The 20,070-nt window shown below is 40.5% G+C and overlaps 2 protein-coding genes across 6 annotated transcripts in view; both read right to left on the reverse strand.

Annotated features, from left to right (window-relative positions):
• LOC311051848 (UV excision repair protein RAD23 homolog A-like) overlaps nt 1-20,070 on the reverse strand; it is a 110,689-nt gene that overhangs the window by 32,156 nt on the left and 58,463 nt on the right. The gene's annotated exons all lie outside the window — the stretch shown is intronic.
• Nucleotides 5,672-20,070, reverse strand: part of eps15l1a (epidermal growth factor receptor pathway substrate 15-like 1a) — a 58,205-nt gene continuing 43,806 nt past the window's right edge. For 2 of the 4 annotated variants that reach the window (XM_084066506.1, XM_084066504.1), the window contains 5 exons: nt 19,687-19,841; nt 16,949-17,042; nt 9,631-9,798; nt 7,712-7,728; nt 5,672-7,306 (listed from right to left, as the gene is read on the reverse strand). In XM_084066506.1, coding sequence (XP_083922632.1) covers nt 7,160-7,306; nt 7,712-7,728; nt 9,631-9,798; nt 16,949-17,042; nt 19,687-19,841 — 581 coding nt within the window. In that variant the 3' untranslated portion in view covers nt 5,672-7,159. The remainder of the gene's footprint in view (nt 7,307-7,711; nt 7,729-9,630; nt 9,799-16,948; nt 17,043-19,686; nt 19,842-20,070) is intronic. The other 2 variants (XM_084066507.1, XM_084066505.1) reach the window with 1 other exon arrangement.

The raw sequence follows: 20,070 nt of genomic DNA on the forward strand, positions 1-20,070 counted from the left end.
AATGGCAGGGCTGTCACGGCCCTATCACAGGGCCCGTCATGTTACCATGGTAACATGTCAGGCCCTGTCACAGCCCTGCAGCATGATACTGACATGACTGACATGATACTGACCATGATACTGACATGATACTGACCATGATACTGATATGATTGACATGATACTGACCATGATACTGACATGATACTGACATGATTGACATGATACTGACCATGACACTTACATGATACTGACCAAGACCATGAGGAATAGATTATGGACAGGGAGCTATAATATAGCCACCGTCATCGCAGCCTCTCACAAACCTTTCTATATCACAGGTTCAAGTGAATGTAAGGGCTTTGTGATATTGTAGTGTTTTACACTATGAGTGTGCTGTGTGAGATATATGTTGCCATGTGAGATATATGTTGCCATATATGTTGCCATGCCATACATGGCAACACATAACTTCTGATTGTGACTTGAAACAGATCAAGCAAACAAATTCATTCAAACAAATCAAGCCCTTTCTCTCATTTAACTGAAATGTTTATTCTAGTAAACAGCACAGACCATGTAGAGAGGATCACTATTCAAAATAAACCAGAGCGTCTGTTCTTTTCTTCATCTACTGATTACACTTCAGAAGAAGTGTAATCATAGTAAATCCTCCAAAATGGTGTTTTAAATCAAGTTAAGACTTATTTTTCTTTCTCTTTGACTTTGTTATAGGACAAATGTAACAGACATGATACTATACAGATTTTTATACACACCGTATGCATCTTATTAAAGACAGCTTGGATTATTTCACCTAAATAGGAAGAAGGGCAGTCTAAGGCAGACCAAACATGGAAACAGGAATGCATCAAGCTTTTGAGATCACCCAAAAAAAAAGAAAGAAGAAACACTCTTCAAATAAAAACAGAACTTAAAATAACAATAAAACATGTCCTCAACAATCTGTATTGGCTGCTTACTATTAAGCATCTGCATGTACCAAGCAACAGGGGAAAGTCAAGGGCTTCATTCCAGAAGTAAATATCCAACATTTGAAAAAAGAAAACCTCAGACAAGCCTGACATGACTCGCTTGTGTGAAACATTGAACAGAACAGTAAAACATTCCAACATTTTAAATAATGAACATCAAAAATATATAAGTAGTGTGCTGGAGTGAGACACTTAAAATATAGTTTCTGTACCAGGACAGTGGCGGCGGGTACTTAAATAATCATTAAAAAAAAATAACATCAGACTGGATTCACAGGTATCAGAACACAATAAACGATAAAAAATCAAATCAAATCTATTGCACAATGGTAGTATCAAAGACGAATACAGCATGAACGGTACAAGTATGTAACAGACAACCCTAGGCAGTACGTGGGAAAGGAAGTGGAGCTGAGGTACTAAAGAGGAGACAGAAACCCAATGAAGAACAGATATGCCTCTTAAACATGGAATAACAAATAAAAAAAACCTGAATATCTTTCCCATGTCTCTTTCATTTCTTCATATTGACACTGTCATAATCCCACCGATCCCAGTTGATGTCCAGAAGAATGTGTGCAAAACAGCTTAGCAGTGGTGTAAAGTAATTAAGTACATTTACTTAAGTACTGTACTTAAGTAAAATGTTTAGGTATTCTTACTTTACTTGAGTATTTCCCATTTTCAGTACTTTTACTTCTACTCCACAATACTCCAAATATTATACTTTTACTCTCCTAAAATGATTTCAAAACTTTAGTTGCTAGTTATTTTGTAGATTTTGATTAGTATTACAAAACATACATTAACCACTTCAACCCTATATACATTTCGGCCATTTGAAAATAGCCGATCTACAACACCACAATGCGTGGCATTGTGAGCTTGTAGATCTGCTATTTCCAAAAGTTTTTATACATTTGAAATGGGACATTCTGCACAACGAGCACTTTCTACTTTTGGTACTTTAAGTCCATTTTTATACCAATACTTTTGTACTTTTACTCAAGTAAATGTTTTATTCCGGACTTTTACTTGTAACGGAGTATTTCTACATTGCAGTATTGATACTTTTACTTAAGTAAAAAATAATAATACTTTTTCCACCACTGCAGCTTTGTAACAAGACTAAGCGAAACACACATTCACACTGAGATCTGGAGAGGCCAGAGTCAGAGCCTCGTCCCAGAGCCACAGGTATTACTGACTCCTGCTAAAGACACATCTGTTCTACATGATCAATTTCTGTTCCTATCTGAACGTTTCACAATGTTTATGCTTTCTGAGCACAGCCAAGACATCTGGCTGTGATTACAACACCACAGGCAGACTGGGCCTAAATTGAAAAGGATACTTGGGACATTTTAAATTTTAGTCTTGACATTTTTCCTCGCAAAGCATCTGTCACATTGTTGTGTGGGGGGGGGGGGGGGGGGGGGGGCTTCTTAAATGGCACTTAAGTCGACCTGAAAACTGCTGGCTAATGCTGTTAGCATTCTAAATTGAAGAATGCTGACAGCATTAACAAATCAAACAAACAAACTCAATGTCCAGTTGCCACTCTCCGGATCTAATATCACTGAGAGAGAAGGCTTTTTATAGGGACAAATCAGGCTTTAGCAACAAAATGAAGACCTACTATACAAAAAGGCTCAAGAGACACTTGAGCAGTGACCGATCACCGGTCTGTGTGTTTGATTATGTTTATTCAGGTTTGAAAATGATTTGTTGTTTCTGTTATGTTTTTTACTGAATACAGTAAGTGGATTTCTGGAAATGTGGTTTGTTCTTTTCTGTCTTGTGCGTCTGTTTATCTGTAGCATTGATGTTTAAATTATAGACATTGGCATCGTTCAGCCCAGATTATTTCTTTTGGTTTCTTCTTTATACTGTGTACAGTGTTTGGTCCTATTTTAGAGGTTGGGTAAATACTGTAGTGTAATGTTGATGTCTTTTGTCTTAATATATTTTAATTTAGAACCACACCCTGAGTAAAGTGTGCCTCTGCATTCAGTAAAGAACTAATTTGACCATATTGTTGGCTATATCCATGCCAAACAAGTGCCACAAAACACCTACGCCAAGAGCTGAAAGGGCACTCGCAAAAGGAGAGCGGCCATCAGCTTCAGACCAGACTCAATGAGTTGGAAGAGAACTGACAAGACAGGAAATACAAGAGCGAATTGACCACCAGGGACCCGAGAATTAAAACTAGCAGAGGAGGAGTCTCAGTGACTGTATAAGAGGAGGGAGAGCGGTACCGAGTGCCACAAGAAGTGGCGCTTGGTTAGCTATGCTAACTTCAGAATGTGTAATAGCTGTCCCCCCCGCACAATGGTGACAAGCGCTTACTGAAGAGAACAAGACTACTATTCAAAATGCCAACGTATCACTTGAAGGTTCAAAGCTACACAGACCTAGATGCCTGCATGTTATAAAAGCTATGTACAGCTTGAGAGAAGGGATAATTGGGCCGTGTACCAGGATACATCTCTCATACGTTAATACATCTTCATAATGGCTATATTGTATGATATGTAAACAACAACAAAAGGAAGAGGCAGTTTGCATTTCTAGCTGGCAGCATTAGTCACTAAAACATCAAATCTAACCAAGTATCTCTGCCCGGTTAAGAGTGAATGCATACTACGACAATTTGACTTTTTCTCAAAAGTAAAGCAATTAAATACAAATAAAATGTGTGGAAGTCACAGTTTTTATGATAGATAATAATTTTGCACCATCTCATAATTTGTGACAATTAAGGACAGTGTCTGTGGAGCTAAATTTGTTCAGGAAATCTTTAGTGTGAGCCCACCTAGACTGGCATTTCAGAATCATCTGCAAAGGCTACCATGAACGCAACCTCCAAAGGAAAGTAAATGTCATACCATGACATTTACATTTTTAGCCTGTTACCTTTCATCACATGGCACTGGTAAGACTGCTTGTCCTTTAAGTTAGCTAGAAACAGATTGTTAGAATTTCACTGAAACCAAAAGATAGCGGCTATCCATATGTTAATAGGCAACCTTGTAGTATCATTTGGTCTCAATGAGGAATGACAACAATGCCTGTATATCCTTGTGTTTATTATCGTCATTAAATTAAGTTCTAGTTTCTTAACTTTGTGTGAAAGGTGCCCAGTGATAAAAAAGCAACAAATAAAAAAATGTAAAAGGTATAACTTTAGATAATGTAAGTAATGTTTAAGTAACATTTAAGTAAGCTTCAGTCAGTAAACACTGACTGAAGCTTTTGAGTGGTCATGGAGACGTACACATAGATTAAACACTGTCATATATAAAACAGAACGTGACCCTTGAAGCTACAACAGAGGGGCTTTAAATAAAATACTGATTCGTCTCAAAGTTAGTCTCCGGCGTTGCGTTCCGAATTCATTATATGACACAAAAGTTCACAGGATAAGTTCACTACGGAGCAGAAACCCTGGGTAGCAGTTCAAGTAAAGGAACAATTCACATAAATATAAAACAAAGTGAGTGGTTGAACCTTGTAACAAACAAAGTCTGACATACTGTGCCACCAAAAAACAAAAAGGAACGGCGTACATTTTCCAGTTATAGATTAATAACAGTGACAGTGTGTAGTAGAGCAACCTGAATTCAGCAGGTCACATCATTTCAAATCTTCCTTTAAGCCCACACTGCAGCTTTGTGCTTGCTGGTCTGTGGAGAACTGAAGTGTCTAGTTTCAACTACAAATTATACAACAACAGAAAACTGACTCTTAAAAAAAGAAAGTCCAAAAATAATAAAATAACACTCGTCACAAGACTTGAAATAAGCCTCTTGTAAAAAATCATTGAAATGAAAAGGGTAAAATGTGAAAACATGAACTCCCTCATCTTGCCTTTCAGGTGTTTTATACCTTATAGTTGGTATTGTGTGGTGTGTCACAGCATTATGATCAACGTACAGCTGTCAAGAGAAGAGGCATAGTTAGCTCCTTTTACCTACAGTATGTACACGGGACCGAGTGAGAGAGAGAAAGTACCGTCCATAGCTCACCACACACACACCTCCTCTACACAGTACAATCTCAAACTCACCGACAAAGAAAATATATCTGTACAATTTGTTGATATCAGTTAAAATAATACACTGACTTAATTTTGGCTTGCTATTTTCATTTGCCAGATACAGTACTTGTCACATTATGAGTTTTAGCACTTCTCCAGCTCCCCCAAACCAAATGACCGCTAGCATTCTTTGCATTTACAGTATAACAGTCTCTATGCACAGCAGCCATATTGTGAAGAAATTCACAGGTGTTGCCAATGATACTAATGATGGTTCTGTTCCATTCTGGTCAAACAGAGTCAGGGTGCTGATTTTGTGCATATTGGCTCACTGGAAACACTTTGTTAAACCAGTGGGTCTAAAATTGGGGTTCAGGGACCTCGTGGTTCCTTGAGGGGGTTCCAAATTGCCCCTTACGGGTGTGTAACTCTTGAGTAGTGTACAAATGGAAGTTATGGAGGTTCTTGAAATTAAATTTGAGAACCACTAGAACACACTAAATGCAACAGAGCCTTCATTAGTATTATTGGTAACACCTGTGAAGGAAGTGATAATATGGCTGCTGTGCATAGAGCCTATTGACCGGGACACCATGACCTGGAAGCTAATAACGCATTATTAGACTCAATCAGGAATGCTAACCAGCCTGGGGTGGGGGGGGGGGGCTTTCCTCCTCACAATGTGACATGTGCCAAGACAAAAACAAATGACAATGTCAAGGTATAATGTCAGTACAAACGTTTCACATTCACACTACACCAGGATGAGCCACTTTGGGAGAGGAGTTGACACTATCTGTAAGCAGAACTGGCATTTAAAAAATAAACGCTCTCAAATATTACTGTAATTCTGTGTTAAAAGAAAGAGAATTTGATCTCAATCTTTAGAAGCGGCAAACAGAAGTTGGCTCCCAATCATGGCTCTACACTCATAAAACATAATAAAATCACACTAAAACATATAAGCATAACTCAGCAATACTGAATATCCACAGATATGAGACATACCATCGCAAACTCAATGGTAGATCCATATCTCCCCAATTCAATACTGTGGGGTGGAAAAAAATCCCTTCTTAAAAGTATAACTTGGCATTTTGGATTGCAGCGTGATCCGTTTCGTCATCAGGCCCACGTTTCATTGAGGGAAAAATATTTCTATTATTGGCACCTTGCAAGCAGGTATGCTGACACTCAACACACTCAACACACGCGCACACACACACACACACACACACACACACACACACACACACACACACACACACACACACACACACAGGTGCAGTTAGGTGTCATTATAGAAAGGTTTCCTCCCACAGCGTAACTAAGGCTTGAAACGAAAACATCACACTGAGCATCGAAAATGTCAAAGTACTGCTTAAACATGAGTCAGCTCGTCCGTCCGTCCGGCCAGTCCAGTCCAGTGAGTAGATGCATACTCTGACATAAGACAGAACCATCATTTTAGTCACATATATACCCTCTCCAGCCACTCTAGTGCATGTACGCAGTGCATCAATTCAGGCATGTCAAACCCCAGCAGCTCTCTCTCTCTCTCTCTCTCTCTAGACTCACCTTCCTTTCCTTTATCCTTACATTCTATCCATTCATGTCAACAAGAGAGTATCATCGTCGTGATTGTTTGTTTCAAACCTCAAGCTCTGGATTCAGTTCCAGTCCCATAGTTGGGAGACAGTTCTATTTTTTTCCTACGCAAGGGTCATGCCCAACCCACCTCAATTTACTTCTTTTCTTTCTTTCTTTTTTTTTTACATTGTTCATTAAGTGATTCAGTGTGGGGAATGTATGTAGAGGAGGCGTGTGTGTGTGTGTGTGTGTGTGTGTGTGTGTGTGTGTGTGTGTGTGTGTGTGTGTGTGTGTGTGTGTGTGTGTGTGTGTGAGAGAGTTTGTGGTCGAGAGTTGAGTGTATCAGTCTATGCATCTGAATAATGAGAATTAGTATAGAACGTAGTCTATGAATGTATTTTGTGTGGCTGTGTGTGTGTGTGCATGGGTGTGTGGATCTGACCATTAGGGATGTCAGTCTATATTGTGTGTGTGTGTGTGTGTGTCTGAAGGTTAGTGTGTCTATGTGCTGTGCTGTGTGTCTATACGGTATGTATTGACAGAGAGGCTCAGGTCACGCGTTGGACATCTCGGCCTTGCTGAGCGCGATGGCCAGCTCCAGGTCCTCCTGCTCCTGCTGCCGGAGTCTCTTCAGACGTTCCCGCTCGGCCCGTTCGCTCTCCCGCTTCGCCCACTCCAGCTGCTGAGCTTCATTACCAAACTACACAGAGAGAGAGAGAGAGAGAGAGAGAGAGAGAGAGAGAGAGAGAGAGAGAGAGAGAGAGAGAGAGAGAGAGAGAGAGAGAGAGAGAGAGAGAGAGAGAGAGAGAGAGAGAGAGAGAGGAGTGGAAGAGGAAGAGTTATCATCCATTCATTCATAGATGATAGATGTATGTTCATATTACTGGTTATAGATTGTACATTACACTTATGCCTACATCTATTAATAGTTACCTTTTACCTTATGCTAACCCAGTTGGACCATTAGACCAATTTACTAAAACAGTAATGCACAAGAAACACAATCAACACTGTGCATGTTGAAAGGTGATTTGTGTTGAGACTAGTGCAAAAATAACCACACCAGAGAACAATTGTTTTTTTCATTTAACTTTGTTTGTCTTACCTTGACTTTGTCAGGTCCTGTTAGAGAAGTGGATTACAAAACAACAGCATTATAGCACACATGCACCCACGCACGTGCACACGCACACACACACACACACACAAGACAATCTACGCCAGTGGTTCCAAAACAGTGTGCTGTGAGACAAGTCTAGCTGTGCCTTGGGATTTTGTGACAATATATACAACTTTCTTTTTTAAAGTTATGAATTAATGTTTACTTTATGCGTTGTGAGCTATTTTTGCTTTGAATACAGGTGCACCTTGAGACTTTGACACCATTGGTGTGCCTTCTTGGCCACAAAACATTTGAAAACCACTGCTGTAAACAGACTCGAAACTGAAAGCTGAGTAGTGATACTGCTGTGTCATCATAATGTCATCCATTATGCCAGGGTCTTTACATCATGTGCGATGACAGTCAGCCACTAAGGCCTTTTTCTCAGCGAATAAACTTAAATGGCCTTTTTATTTTCTGACCACCTAATGAAAATGAGAAATATTTTTTGTATAATTTATCTTTTCAAGTATTGAACTTAAGTCTATTTTGTTTTTATTAGCTTGTATTACTATTTTACTTGATCTTATTCTCATGTTGTTGTTATGCACACGTTGAGATGTATTCAGTATTGAGAACCCTTAGATGAGTTCCTCACTTTTAAGGGTCCCAAGAGTGTTTGTTCAGAATGATTGACTATTCTCTCTTCATGCCAGGGGAAACCCTGACAGTGATTACATTTCCACACACACACACACACACACACACACACACACACACACACACACACACACACACACACACACACACACACACACACACACACACACACACTCATCTAAAAACCACAAAAAGGGCTAACACCCTTTCCTGCCCCCAGAGAAAGACCACTTCTGCTGTGCAGCCTGCATTACATTTCTCTGCACACTCTCACCACCTACTGAAAAACACTTCAAAAGCTTTGCTTATAACGGACATGCAGTGAAGCACAGTGTACGGAAACATGGTGAAATAACAGGCCAAATCTCTGTCCGACCTAGACAATGCCTGTGCCAGGCATATACTGTACTGTACTATTGCTATTGCAAAGTGACAGAATCATGCAAAAAGATAATAGTTAGAACAAGAAGACTAAAGCATAAAGTAGACAGACAGGTTTATAGGGCTGTTGTGTGCTATTCTGCCCCCTAACAGCTCCCTAGGCTGTTCTGTACATAACAGCTGTGTCATTTTCGATTTTAGCTATAACCATTTTTGAAAAATTCGTGTGTGCAAATCTTTGAATATATACTGTATATTTTTCACATCTTTAAACTCAAATCTTTGCTTCTGGGACCCCCCGTCCCTGGAACAACATATTTTGAGATGGAGGTCCGCGGCCAAATACATATCATTTTGGGCTGGTCCTTGACATGAACAAAGTTTGAGCACCACTGATACGTTTTTTTTTTTCAGTGGTGTTAGGATTTAGATGACATTTTGTAGAATCGGAATCGGAACCTTAGGTCTTAATGGCTTAATAATCATTTGTTTGCCGTGTAATGACAACTCCCGCACAGTGTTCTGAGTGAAAACAACCCTAAGTAGGCCTACATGTGAAGCATCAAGTAAACGACTACACTGACATATTGTCAGATCAGATCATCCAGCCTGGTGTGGACACAGAAGGCCCTATCTTCCACCCGGCACAAGATGACGCAAACGGGCAATATCATTGGTATCTACTAGTAATATTGGTGTGGACAACAGCGACCCCCCTCCAGGTTGTCTATATCAGTGGTTCTCAAACTTTTTCATGTCAAGGACCCCTGGGGATCCACGGACCCCACTTTGAGAACCACTGGTCTAAATAGGGCCCAGAGAGTTAAGCGGTATCAACCATCTCAACCTATACAGAGCTGAAGTCAACAACGAGCTCTTACTTGATGCTGTGGACGGGGCAAAAGGGTCCTTGCCACTAAAGGGATCTGCCAGGTTCTTTTTGTTCTGAAACGGGTCGACGACGTCACCTCCTCCTCCGAACGGCTGGAAGGGGTCGCAGGGTTTGGATGGGTCGTTGGCACTGGACATGCTCACCGGCGTGCTCTTACCTAAACATATGGAAGACACGTTACTAACAGCCATCACACCACAGCTCAGAAAGACAAGTTCTGGTGGGCTTTTAAAAGGATCCAGTGACATTTTTCCAGTTTTAACCATTTTCTGGGGGCATTTTTATCCTTATTTTATAGGGGTGGGACGATATATCGATATATCGATATATCGCGATACTTTCTCCCGCGATAAATAATCGATATTAATTTAAAAAAATCGATATTAAAACAAAAAAAATGTTTTAGTTTGTGATACGTTGTTTTTCCAACTCTGTATTTGTGTAATGATGATTTGGTGCTATTTTATGTGTTTATGAATTGAATACAAGGACTATCGTGATATATCGTTGGTTAAATTTCTTGCAATATATAACGAATATCGTGATATCGCAATATATCGCAATATATTGAATATTGTGATATATATTGTTATCGTGGGCCTAATATCGTGATATATATCGTATCGTGAGGTACCCATATCGTCCCACCCCTATTATTATACAGTATATGCTATATTTGTATACTGTACCTATATAGCGTTGCCAACATTTCTCAATGACATTAATGTGTACAGCTAGCCCGCTGTCTTGGATTACAAAATACTAAAAAGCTATGTTTGTCGTTACCTTTTTCAACACATATTACAAGGGCTAAAAATGAATTGTCATTAAAAATGTCAAAGCATCCCTTTAATGCGGGTGTTTCTATGCGTTTCAGGGAGAGCACATTCTACTTCCTTGGAGAAGGACAAAGTTGGAAATGAGTTCATATTTCCACTGATGGCCGAGAGATTTCGAAAGTCATTATTAGTATGAGAATAGTTTCTCACATCCTGTGTTATGTGTTGATAGCCCTGCAGTACCTCAGGTTCCATATCTGATTTTCCACGTTCTAAACAAAATAACATTCTCTCTAAAGCTCTGTTTCTCATATCTTCGCCCATGCCGTGGGAATGACTGCAAATGAAAGCCTTTGCAAAACCACACAGGTTTCAGGACCACACGTGCCAGGCTACCTACGCTCATGAACTCTTAGAAAACATCCTGCCATGTTCAGCAATCACACGCCTATATGAGATAATGAGATAATGGCATGGCTTGTGTGTATGCATGGTGTGTGTGTGTGTGTGTGTGTGTGTGTGTGTGTGTGTGTGTGTGTGTGTGTGTGTGTGTGTATACAGTACATACATTCTCACAGAATACAACCCAGTGAGCCATAGTCGTCTATTAGACCTCCGTCTAAAACCGGGTTATAATTGGTCTAACAGTGAAAGTTTTTTCAACGTCTATTCTTAGCCTAGACGTTGATTAGCTGTTTTTAAGCGTCTATATATAGACCGTCTATATTACAGACGTCATTTCAACGGCTATGATATAGACGGTCTATAGACGCTTAAAAAAAAGCAAAAAAACGTTCACTGTTAGACCAATTATAACCCGGTTTTAGCCTAGACCTTAGACGTATTTTAGACGTCTAAAAGGCCGAAAAATGCTCAGTGGGAAAGTACACCATATTATGTCATACACAGCAGCACCCAAAGCCGATAAGTGAAAAAGGACACCCAAAATAACCCAGTGTGTGCTTTCAATCTTCTTGGCAGCCACCTTGCATGAACCTATAGCGGGTTACGGTTTCTCCCCACATTACCCATTCAGTCAGTGTGGTTCACCATCTCACCAGGCACAGACCAATCTCCACGTACAAAGGCTTTTGATATCGTATCAGTGGTTTTCAACCCTTTTCATATCATCAAGGTCCATTATTCATTGGGCATTTGAGCCACGGAACCACCGTTTGATTCGAGATTTAGCCTCTCAGACCCAAAACGTAGAATATTTTCTTATCGTTGGATTTGGTACCATAGGAGAGATAACAGGCAAAACGTTGATCAAAATAACAATTATTTAATTAAGTAATGCAGATGTTTAAAAATAATTGAACTCTTGAGAGTGTAAAATGAAACCAAATGGACCCGTAAGGGTCCATTTGGTTTCATTTTAGAGTTGAAAGAGTTAGAGTTAAAGATCTATAAGGGTCCATTTGGTTACCAACTCTCCATCATTTAGCGGGGGACCACCTGGAACCCCCGGACCACTGGTTGAGAACCACTGTATTATATGGGTAAAATGCATATCGTATTAATGATAAAAAAATAAATAAACTTTCATTTGTTTAGCACCTTCCACAATGTAAGATGTAGCTCAAAGAGCTTTACAGAGCCGGGGAAATACAAGACAATATGACATTCAACTGATACGTATAAGAGAATATAACATAACAGAAAGTAACATACAGGTTGATATCTGATCAGACTCATCAGACACATAAAAAAGGATTTTTTTTCATCATCATCTCTACAGTATCCGTCTTAAAAGTCCTACAATGCTCTGCCATCACCGTGGGAACGTCGCCTGCACAAAGGAGGTGTTAACCACAGCAAGTTGAATCTGTGAAGCCCATCTTGTGTCTGTACCCGGGTTGGCTATATATGCATTTCACACAATGCTGAGCAAAGCTGATTACCATGCCTGGTAATCAGTCGCAATGCCGGTAAATCTGCCCACAAACACATACACATACACCAAAAAAGAATAAACGAGAACATTACCCCACCCTGTTTAAAAATAACCCAGCACATTCATACTTTTTACCAAGTGCCTCAATGCACGGTCTGTTTTTAGTTGCGTTGTCAATAGGACGTACTAAGCTTAGGCTTCAGTCTATACCTTTTTTCCAGGAAAAACATGTTTTGATTAATTCAGTATGTTTTGCATGAAAACAAATCTGTGAACGACTGATTTTGTTTTTTTTAACTAAACTAAAATAATGATCAATATGTTTTTGTCACCACATCATGTCCAGTGTAATAAGTAGTTATGATTGTTGATCGCATCAATCCATGTTTTATTAGGCAATCACTGGGAGAGACACAAACACTGTGAGAGAATTAAGTGTGTGTCAGTTATTTGAGAGCATGAGAGAGGACCTGAGTAGTGTGTGTGTGTGTGTGTGTGTGTGTGTGTGTGTGTGTGTGTGTGTGTGTGTGTGTGTGTGTGTGTGTGTGTGTGTGTGTGTGTGTGTGTGTGTGTGTGTGTGTGTGTGTGTGTGTGTGTGTGTGTGTGTGTGAGTGAGAGTGAGAGAGAGAGTAAGAGTAAAGGGGCAAAAAAGCAAGATGTGGGTATGAATGGTGACCTATAGGGTGCTTCACTTGCACAACCATTTCCCCACCACAAGACTTATGGCCATGACCTTTACCCACACACACACACACACACACACACACACACACACACACACACACACACACACACACACACACACACACACACACACACACACACACACACACACACACACACACACACACACACAGAGAGAGAGGAAGTTTGTCAGGGTGTGGTTGAGAACAACACTGCTGGCAGAACTCAGAGCATATGATCGGGGACAGGCATGGTTGCGCGGTGCATGCACTCACTCAGTCACACACCAACAGACACAAGCGCACACACGTGAATCATGGAATACATTGCGTTTGTGTGTAACACAACAATGGTGTCAGAGTTCAGGTAGTCAGTAGGAATAGTTGTTATGTTTTCACCAGGCCAAAGGCTGCGCGTAACTGTAGAGATATTACCCTGACTGATCACTGTCGGGACCGTTGGGATTAATAAACCCAAATCAAGGCTATATAGCCTCCTTGTTAACAAAGTTAGCAAGCGGGGGTTTGTGCAAAAGCAATGGCTGTGGTTGCAGTATAGTGGTATTTATTTAACCCATTTTAACCCACCCACTGAGGCGATTCTTTAAAATGTTTTCTAAATCCTAACAGTTTTTTGAAAAAAATCGAAAACTATTTTTTTCAAGATTTTTCAAAAATAGCAGATCTACAAGCTCGTAGTGCGGCACTCGGAGCTTGTATATCTGCTATTTTTGAATAGCCAAAGAAATCTAAAAATGACACAGATCCGTTCCCGGTCTTAATGGGTTAACAAGATTCTTTCTGTACTACTGGGGTGCGACACCACTTTCTAAAATTAGACGTCTTTGTTTTGTTTAACAGATTACCACTACTTAGAATAACTTTTATGTCTGTTAATTTTATAAAGGCATGGGTGCTTAACTCTACAAATCAAGTCATAAAAAAGACATATGGCTCCAGTTATACCACTTTTAAGGCAATCTTTAACTGTAAATAGAAACTACAATCCACAGCAATACAGATTAACTTTTTTTTTCTTTTTCTTAAATAGGGTTGGATATGATATTTGTACGGCTAAATATTTCCTGAATATTTCCGTAATTTTCCTTAAATCACTGAAACACTGTAGTTATAGTGTGGCTCATTGTGCACCAGCTTCTCTCTGTGATTTGTGTCAGTTGGTACATTGTAAGTCACACCTCACACATTGGCAGTAAATGGTGCTCAATCTACTCTGTGCCCACAATGACACTCTTTCCTGTTTACAGATCAGACCGACCCGACTAGAGTGGAAAATAAAGTGTAGAAAAATATCTATAACACCGGGTGAGAGAGATGTTCTGTTCACACACACACGCGCACACACACACACACACACACACACACACACACACACACGCGCGTGTGCGCGCATGCACAAACCCACACATGCGAACACATACACATACACACACACACACACACACACACACACACACACACACACACACACACACACACACACACACACACACACACACACACACACACACACACACACACACACACACACACACACCTATCTGAGCTTTATTGTGAGGTACAGTTGAGCTGCATGCTGTGTGCCTAATCTGCCTATACAACAGTAGTGGGGAAAGTACTACATTTGTTTTAAAAGTAAAAGTATCCATACTGCAACGCATCAAAACGTAATTAAAGTACCAAAAGTAAACATACTCATTATGCAGAAATCTTCCATTTCATGTTTTCAAAACAGTACTTGAGTAAATGTACTGTAATGTGCAGAATTTAGTGTGTAATTCTCAAAGTCTACCAATGCCTAAGTTCTGCACTAGTACCCACTACTGCAACAAACAGCCTCCTTCCTTCTATGACTCTACACAGCAAAGTCCTGAGTGTTAGTTTAACTCTGAGAGCGTACAACTGTAACCAAATGGACCAATAAGTGTGTAAGCTGTCAGTGAAATGAACCAATATTGAGCAAGTGCATATCCTATCTCTTGCCCAAATGTTATCAGCAATTGACTGACTGACTGACTGACTGACTGATTGTTTGTAATATTTATCACAGGGCTTGTGCTTCTAGAACATGTTGTAAATGGCATTGAATGTGGTTCACCCAATTACAATACAGGATAAAAGAACACCAGGGATTTTACTGTGCATCTGCAAATGACTCAAATCACAAGGTACCTAACAAAAGCATACATTTCATTGGGATTCCTTGCACATTTTCTTGTACTACAACACATGATATAGGACACAATATGATATAATAGTAGCAAGGGGAGATGCAAGCATAAATTCCCTGTGGAAATAAAGGTAATCTAGCTCAGTAGTTCTCAACTTTTTCAGGCCGTGACCCCCCAAAATAATCATATTTGAACTGGGGACCCCCCACCCTGACAAGCAAAAGGCGTTGGGAGCTTGTAGATCAGGCTATTTTCATTTTTTTTGCCTAGTTCTTATATTATTATTTGACAATTTTGCTAATGTTTGACCAGTTCTTTTAGTATAGTTTGTTGATTACTTTTGATGCAGTAATGGTCTTTTTTCTTTCTTTCTCTTTTGAGGTGTGAACAAGGTCTTAAAAGTCCTTAAATTGTCACTTCACTGTCATCTGGGGACCCCCCCAAAATCATGTGAGGACCCCCCTGGTTGAGAACCGCTGATCTATCGCACTAGCTCACTACAAAATAGGATTTTAAAAAAAACATAATAAAAATAAAATAAAAAATGTTTTAAAATAAATTTAAAAAAAGAGGAAATCTATCAAAGTAAATAATATTGTAAATAATATCTTGTGGAACAACAAAATGTGCATCAGAGGCAAATGTGGAGACAGGGTTACTATGGCTATAGGGAGGTACAGTAGGTCATGTGTTGGAATAGGACAGTGTGGTGGTTTAACATACTTACTCTGTCCTGCCCTGTTTCTGCTCAAAGCAACCGCTACAGAGTGGGAAAACACTCACCATTAAAGACCAATTTATAAGTGGTCGCATGAACACATTTTACAGTGTCAAGCATCACTTGACAAAAAATGATGTATTATTAACCCATTGAGACCTGAAGCCGATTCTACATGTCTCCTAAATCTCAACAGTATTCTGAAAAACGTATGTTTCTATATCAGAGGTGCTCAATCTTTTTCATGTCAAGGACTCCCAAAATTATATGCATTTGGCCGCGGACCCCCATCAAAATATTTTGTTCCAGGGACCCCCAGAAGCAAAGATTTGAGTTAAAAATGTTCGCTTTAAAAATATATATATTCAAAGTTTTGCACACATTTTCACGATTTTTCAAAAATAGCAGATCTACAAGCTCGTAGCACGGCACTCGGTGCCGCGCTATGAGCTTGTAGATCTGCTATTTTTGAATAGCCCAAAGTGTAAAATGATGCTTTTTAGCTCGACAGTTCCAGGTCTCAATGGGTTAAGGAACCTTGTTTTTTTTCTCCCAAGTGGAATTGATCACTTTCAAAAAAAGTTGAAAGTGATCAATTCCATTTCTTAAATCCACCTCCCAAACTTAGCTATTATAGCAGAGCCCATTGTTTACTGTGTGTATTTAGAGAACACTAGATAGAGAACACTAGAGAATGGACTTCCTGGCATCATGACGTACACCGCTTAGTGCTTACCAACATAATGCGTTCTGTCTGAAAACATTATCTAAATCATCTTGAATATGGGAATTGGGGAATTCCAGGGGAAAATGAAAAACGATGGTTGAATCGCTCCCTGGGTACCACTAAGCAATTGGTATTGTTTTTCATGAAGCACAGTTAACGGCATTGCATTATGGTCTCATGCATGCAGCAGAGTTGGAATGCTTATTTGGCCAAGCTGATTGGTTGGGGCTGGAGACCGCTTGTTATGTAACGGTCTGTTACTCTCTCCCTCGACAATGTCCTTCTTTAACCTCTAAGAGTCTCTGACTCACCGCTAGGAGGTTTGGGTCTGGGAGGAACACTCTTCTTCGGCGGCAGAGCTGGAGTGTCGTTCTTTCTGCTGAATGGGTCATCCACAAACCCCGGCTGCAGAAGAAGAAGACAGACATGCAGTCAGGGGTGGTGGGGGAGGGTACATGTGCGAGAGAGGAAGAAGTACTCACTCACATACAGTACACATCATTAGACAGGTTGTTATTTCAGTGCTGCTGCTGGTTCAGGTCAGGTCAGGTCAGGTGGACTGCTTTTGATGTGAATGACACTGACTTGCTGAACAAGGGCACTAGAAATCATGCTGACGCTTCAAAGAGGGAATTTAAATCCAGAACTTTATTTTCATATACAGTATCATTCACAGTGCCGCTTTAGACTCCACAGGGGCCCTACGCAGGATACGGGACACATGCACGCGCAGCGCGCGTGCATGTGTCCCCCGCGCGCGCGCTTCTTTTTTCGGGTTTCCCGTGGATAAAGTTACTTTTTTTGTTACTTTATTTAGGTTTTAGGGTGACAATGAAGCAGTGCTGCGCTGCGCAGCCGGCGCTAATGTGAACGCAGTAATGCACGTTATTTTCTGCTGAAGGGAGGGGGCGGAGAGGGGGCCTCTTTGATCGGCGGGTAGGCGGGGCCCCACGCAACCTGCGTAGTGTGCGTGTAGGGAGAAGCAGCCCTGATCATTCATCATATTATCTTCTTCTGGACGATCTTCAGTCAATGACTAATCATAAAAAGCCAATCTTCAGCTAAAAACAAAAAGCTAGATGCTATGTAGATGTACAGTATGTACGTAGGGCTACATAAAACATTTTTTGTAAATTATTTGTGAATTTTGCATGTATTTATTTTGGCACATATTGCACAGACTTTCCATGCTGTTGTTTGTAATAGTTAGGTCTAATATAAAATGAATGACCTTTGGTTTATAACCTCAAGCAATGTCTTGACTTCACAAAGTGGTGGTGCAGCTCGAGGTTTAAAGGAGCTGTGGTCTTGCTCTGGTATCAAGTTTTCATATAATATATTTTGACTGTCTGACATCATTGTAATATCATATACTCACTACAAACAGTTAGGGACAGCTCCCAAACATTAAGATGAACGCTTTTTGCGCTATATCCATGTCAATCTTTTTTTCTTTTCTTTTTTGAATGCCAAAATATGTCTTTCCTCCAATCAGGCACATGACTGAGCTGGCCAAAGTAAAGAAAAATAAGCGTAAATACTAATACCCCTCCACACCCCCCAAGCCCACTCGCCTGCCCCCGACTGCCTGTCTGTGGCCAGAGGCAGCTGTGTGATGAACACACACAGCTGACACAGGTCACTTTACCGCATCTGCATGCTTACAAAGTGTTGACATTAAGATGTTGATAACCTAGGAGAAAGAAACTTGCACACAGCAACTTCAAGTAACTTTAACCCATTAAAACCGGGAAAGAATCTGTGTGAGTTCTGGGGGTCCCTGGCACAAAACGTTTTCAGATGGGGTCTGCGGCCAAATACATATTATTTTGGGGGTCCTTAGCACCAAGCAGCAGCACTCTCCACAGAGGCTACAGGAGGAGAGACAGAGGAGGGTGATTGAGGGCAGGAACTATCGTACCCAGTTACTCCAGGCGTGGTAAGAGAACACACCTGCACCTGCACCCATTTTCTAATGGCTGGCTCACCTGCACCTCATTCAATGAGTGGACCTACTAGCAGATATAAAAGCCCTCAGTTTCTACACAGAAGAGGAGAAGCACACAGAAAGAGTCTGCTTTGACTGGAACCTCACTCCCCCTCTGCTGAATCATGCAAATGTTACGTGTTGCCTCGGTCCGGGAAGAACTTTTGTTGTTTTATCTCCCACTTCCCCAGCCCCTCCAGTTAAGGTAAACAAGAGACTTTGTGCTGAAAAGCAACCTTGTGCTTTATTTTTGCAACCAAGCAAACCTCTCGTGAGCCAGGCACCCCACACCTTATAACCCTTTTTCTCCCAATTTAGTCGTTATGCCAATTTCCAGTTCATGTTGGATGGTGTAGATGAGCATGCGTCTCCTTTGATACACGTGAAGCCTAACTGATAACTGATACAGCAACCTACTGGATGGATTTAGAAAACATTTTTAGATCTGTATTTGGCAGCGGTGGCCTAGTGGTTAGAGGGGCGGCCTTGATACCGGAAGGTCCCTAGTTCGATTCCCCAATTCATCACATCAATCATGAATCACCGCTGAATAGCCCTTGAGCAAGGCTTCCATGCAGGGTCCGGCTGGAAACAAGTTTCGTACTTAGTCCGTCACCCTGGGTAAACAACAAACTTTGCTTTGCTTTGGCCCCCTGTTTTGTTCCAGGGACCCCAGAAGCAAAGATTTGAGTTACAAATGTTCGCTTTAAAAATAAATATATTCACAGATTTGCAAAAAAATTCAAGACTTTTCAAAAATAGCAGATCTACAAACGCAAGCTAAGAGCTTGTAGATCTGCTATTTTTGAATAGCCAAAGACATTTTAAAGGGATAGGTGAACTATCCCTTTAAAATGTCATAGAAGCGTTCTCGGATTGAATGGGTGAAGGATATACTGCAAGAGACTAGATCCTTGTTTATATCGTTCCAAGCATAACTGACATGGATTTAATGAGCAAAAAAACTAAATAAGGGATTATACAGCTGTGCCATCCTGGTCAGCTTATTTCACGTGGTCAGACTGTTTTAAATCTGGCTTTTAGGATGGATCCTACTAGTACCTTCTGATAGTCTGGAAGCCAACTGGCCCTGCCGCCTTCGAAAGGGTCTCTGGGCTGCTTGGACATGTGGCTGAAGTCTGCAAACCCCCCGGTGCTGTTACTGCTGCCGCTGCTGAAAGAACTGCTGCCAAACGGGTCTAAAGTACCAAAGAGATCTGGAAAATAAGTATATAAACATATACAAATACATTTGTCTTAATTAATCAGTGTTGATGAATACAGACCACAACCCGGAAAGTTCTACTTTTCAGGATTCAAATTCCAAAAGTATCTAAAGTAGCAGGTCTACAAGCGTTTAGAGCTTGTGGATCTGCTACTCTGGTGTGACGCTGTAGTATGATCAAGTAGGGCGTTAAGTTACGAAAAAAACACAAAAAGTTAAAA

The sequence above is a fragment of the Gymnoscopelus microlampas genome (genome assembly GCF_963454915.1).
Source record: "Gymnoscopelus microlampas genome assembly, chromosome: 9".
NCBI classification, from domain to species: Eukaryota; Metazoa; Chordata; class Actinopteri; order Myctophiformes; family Myctophidae; genus Gymnoscopelus; species Gymnoscopelus microlampas.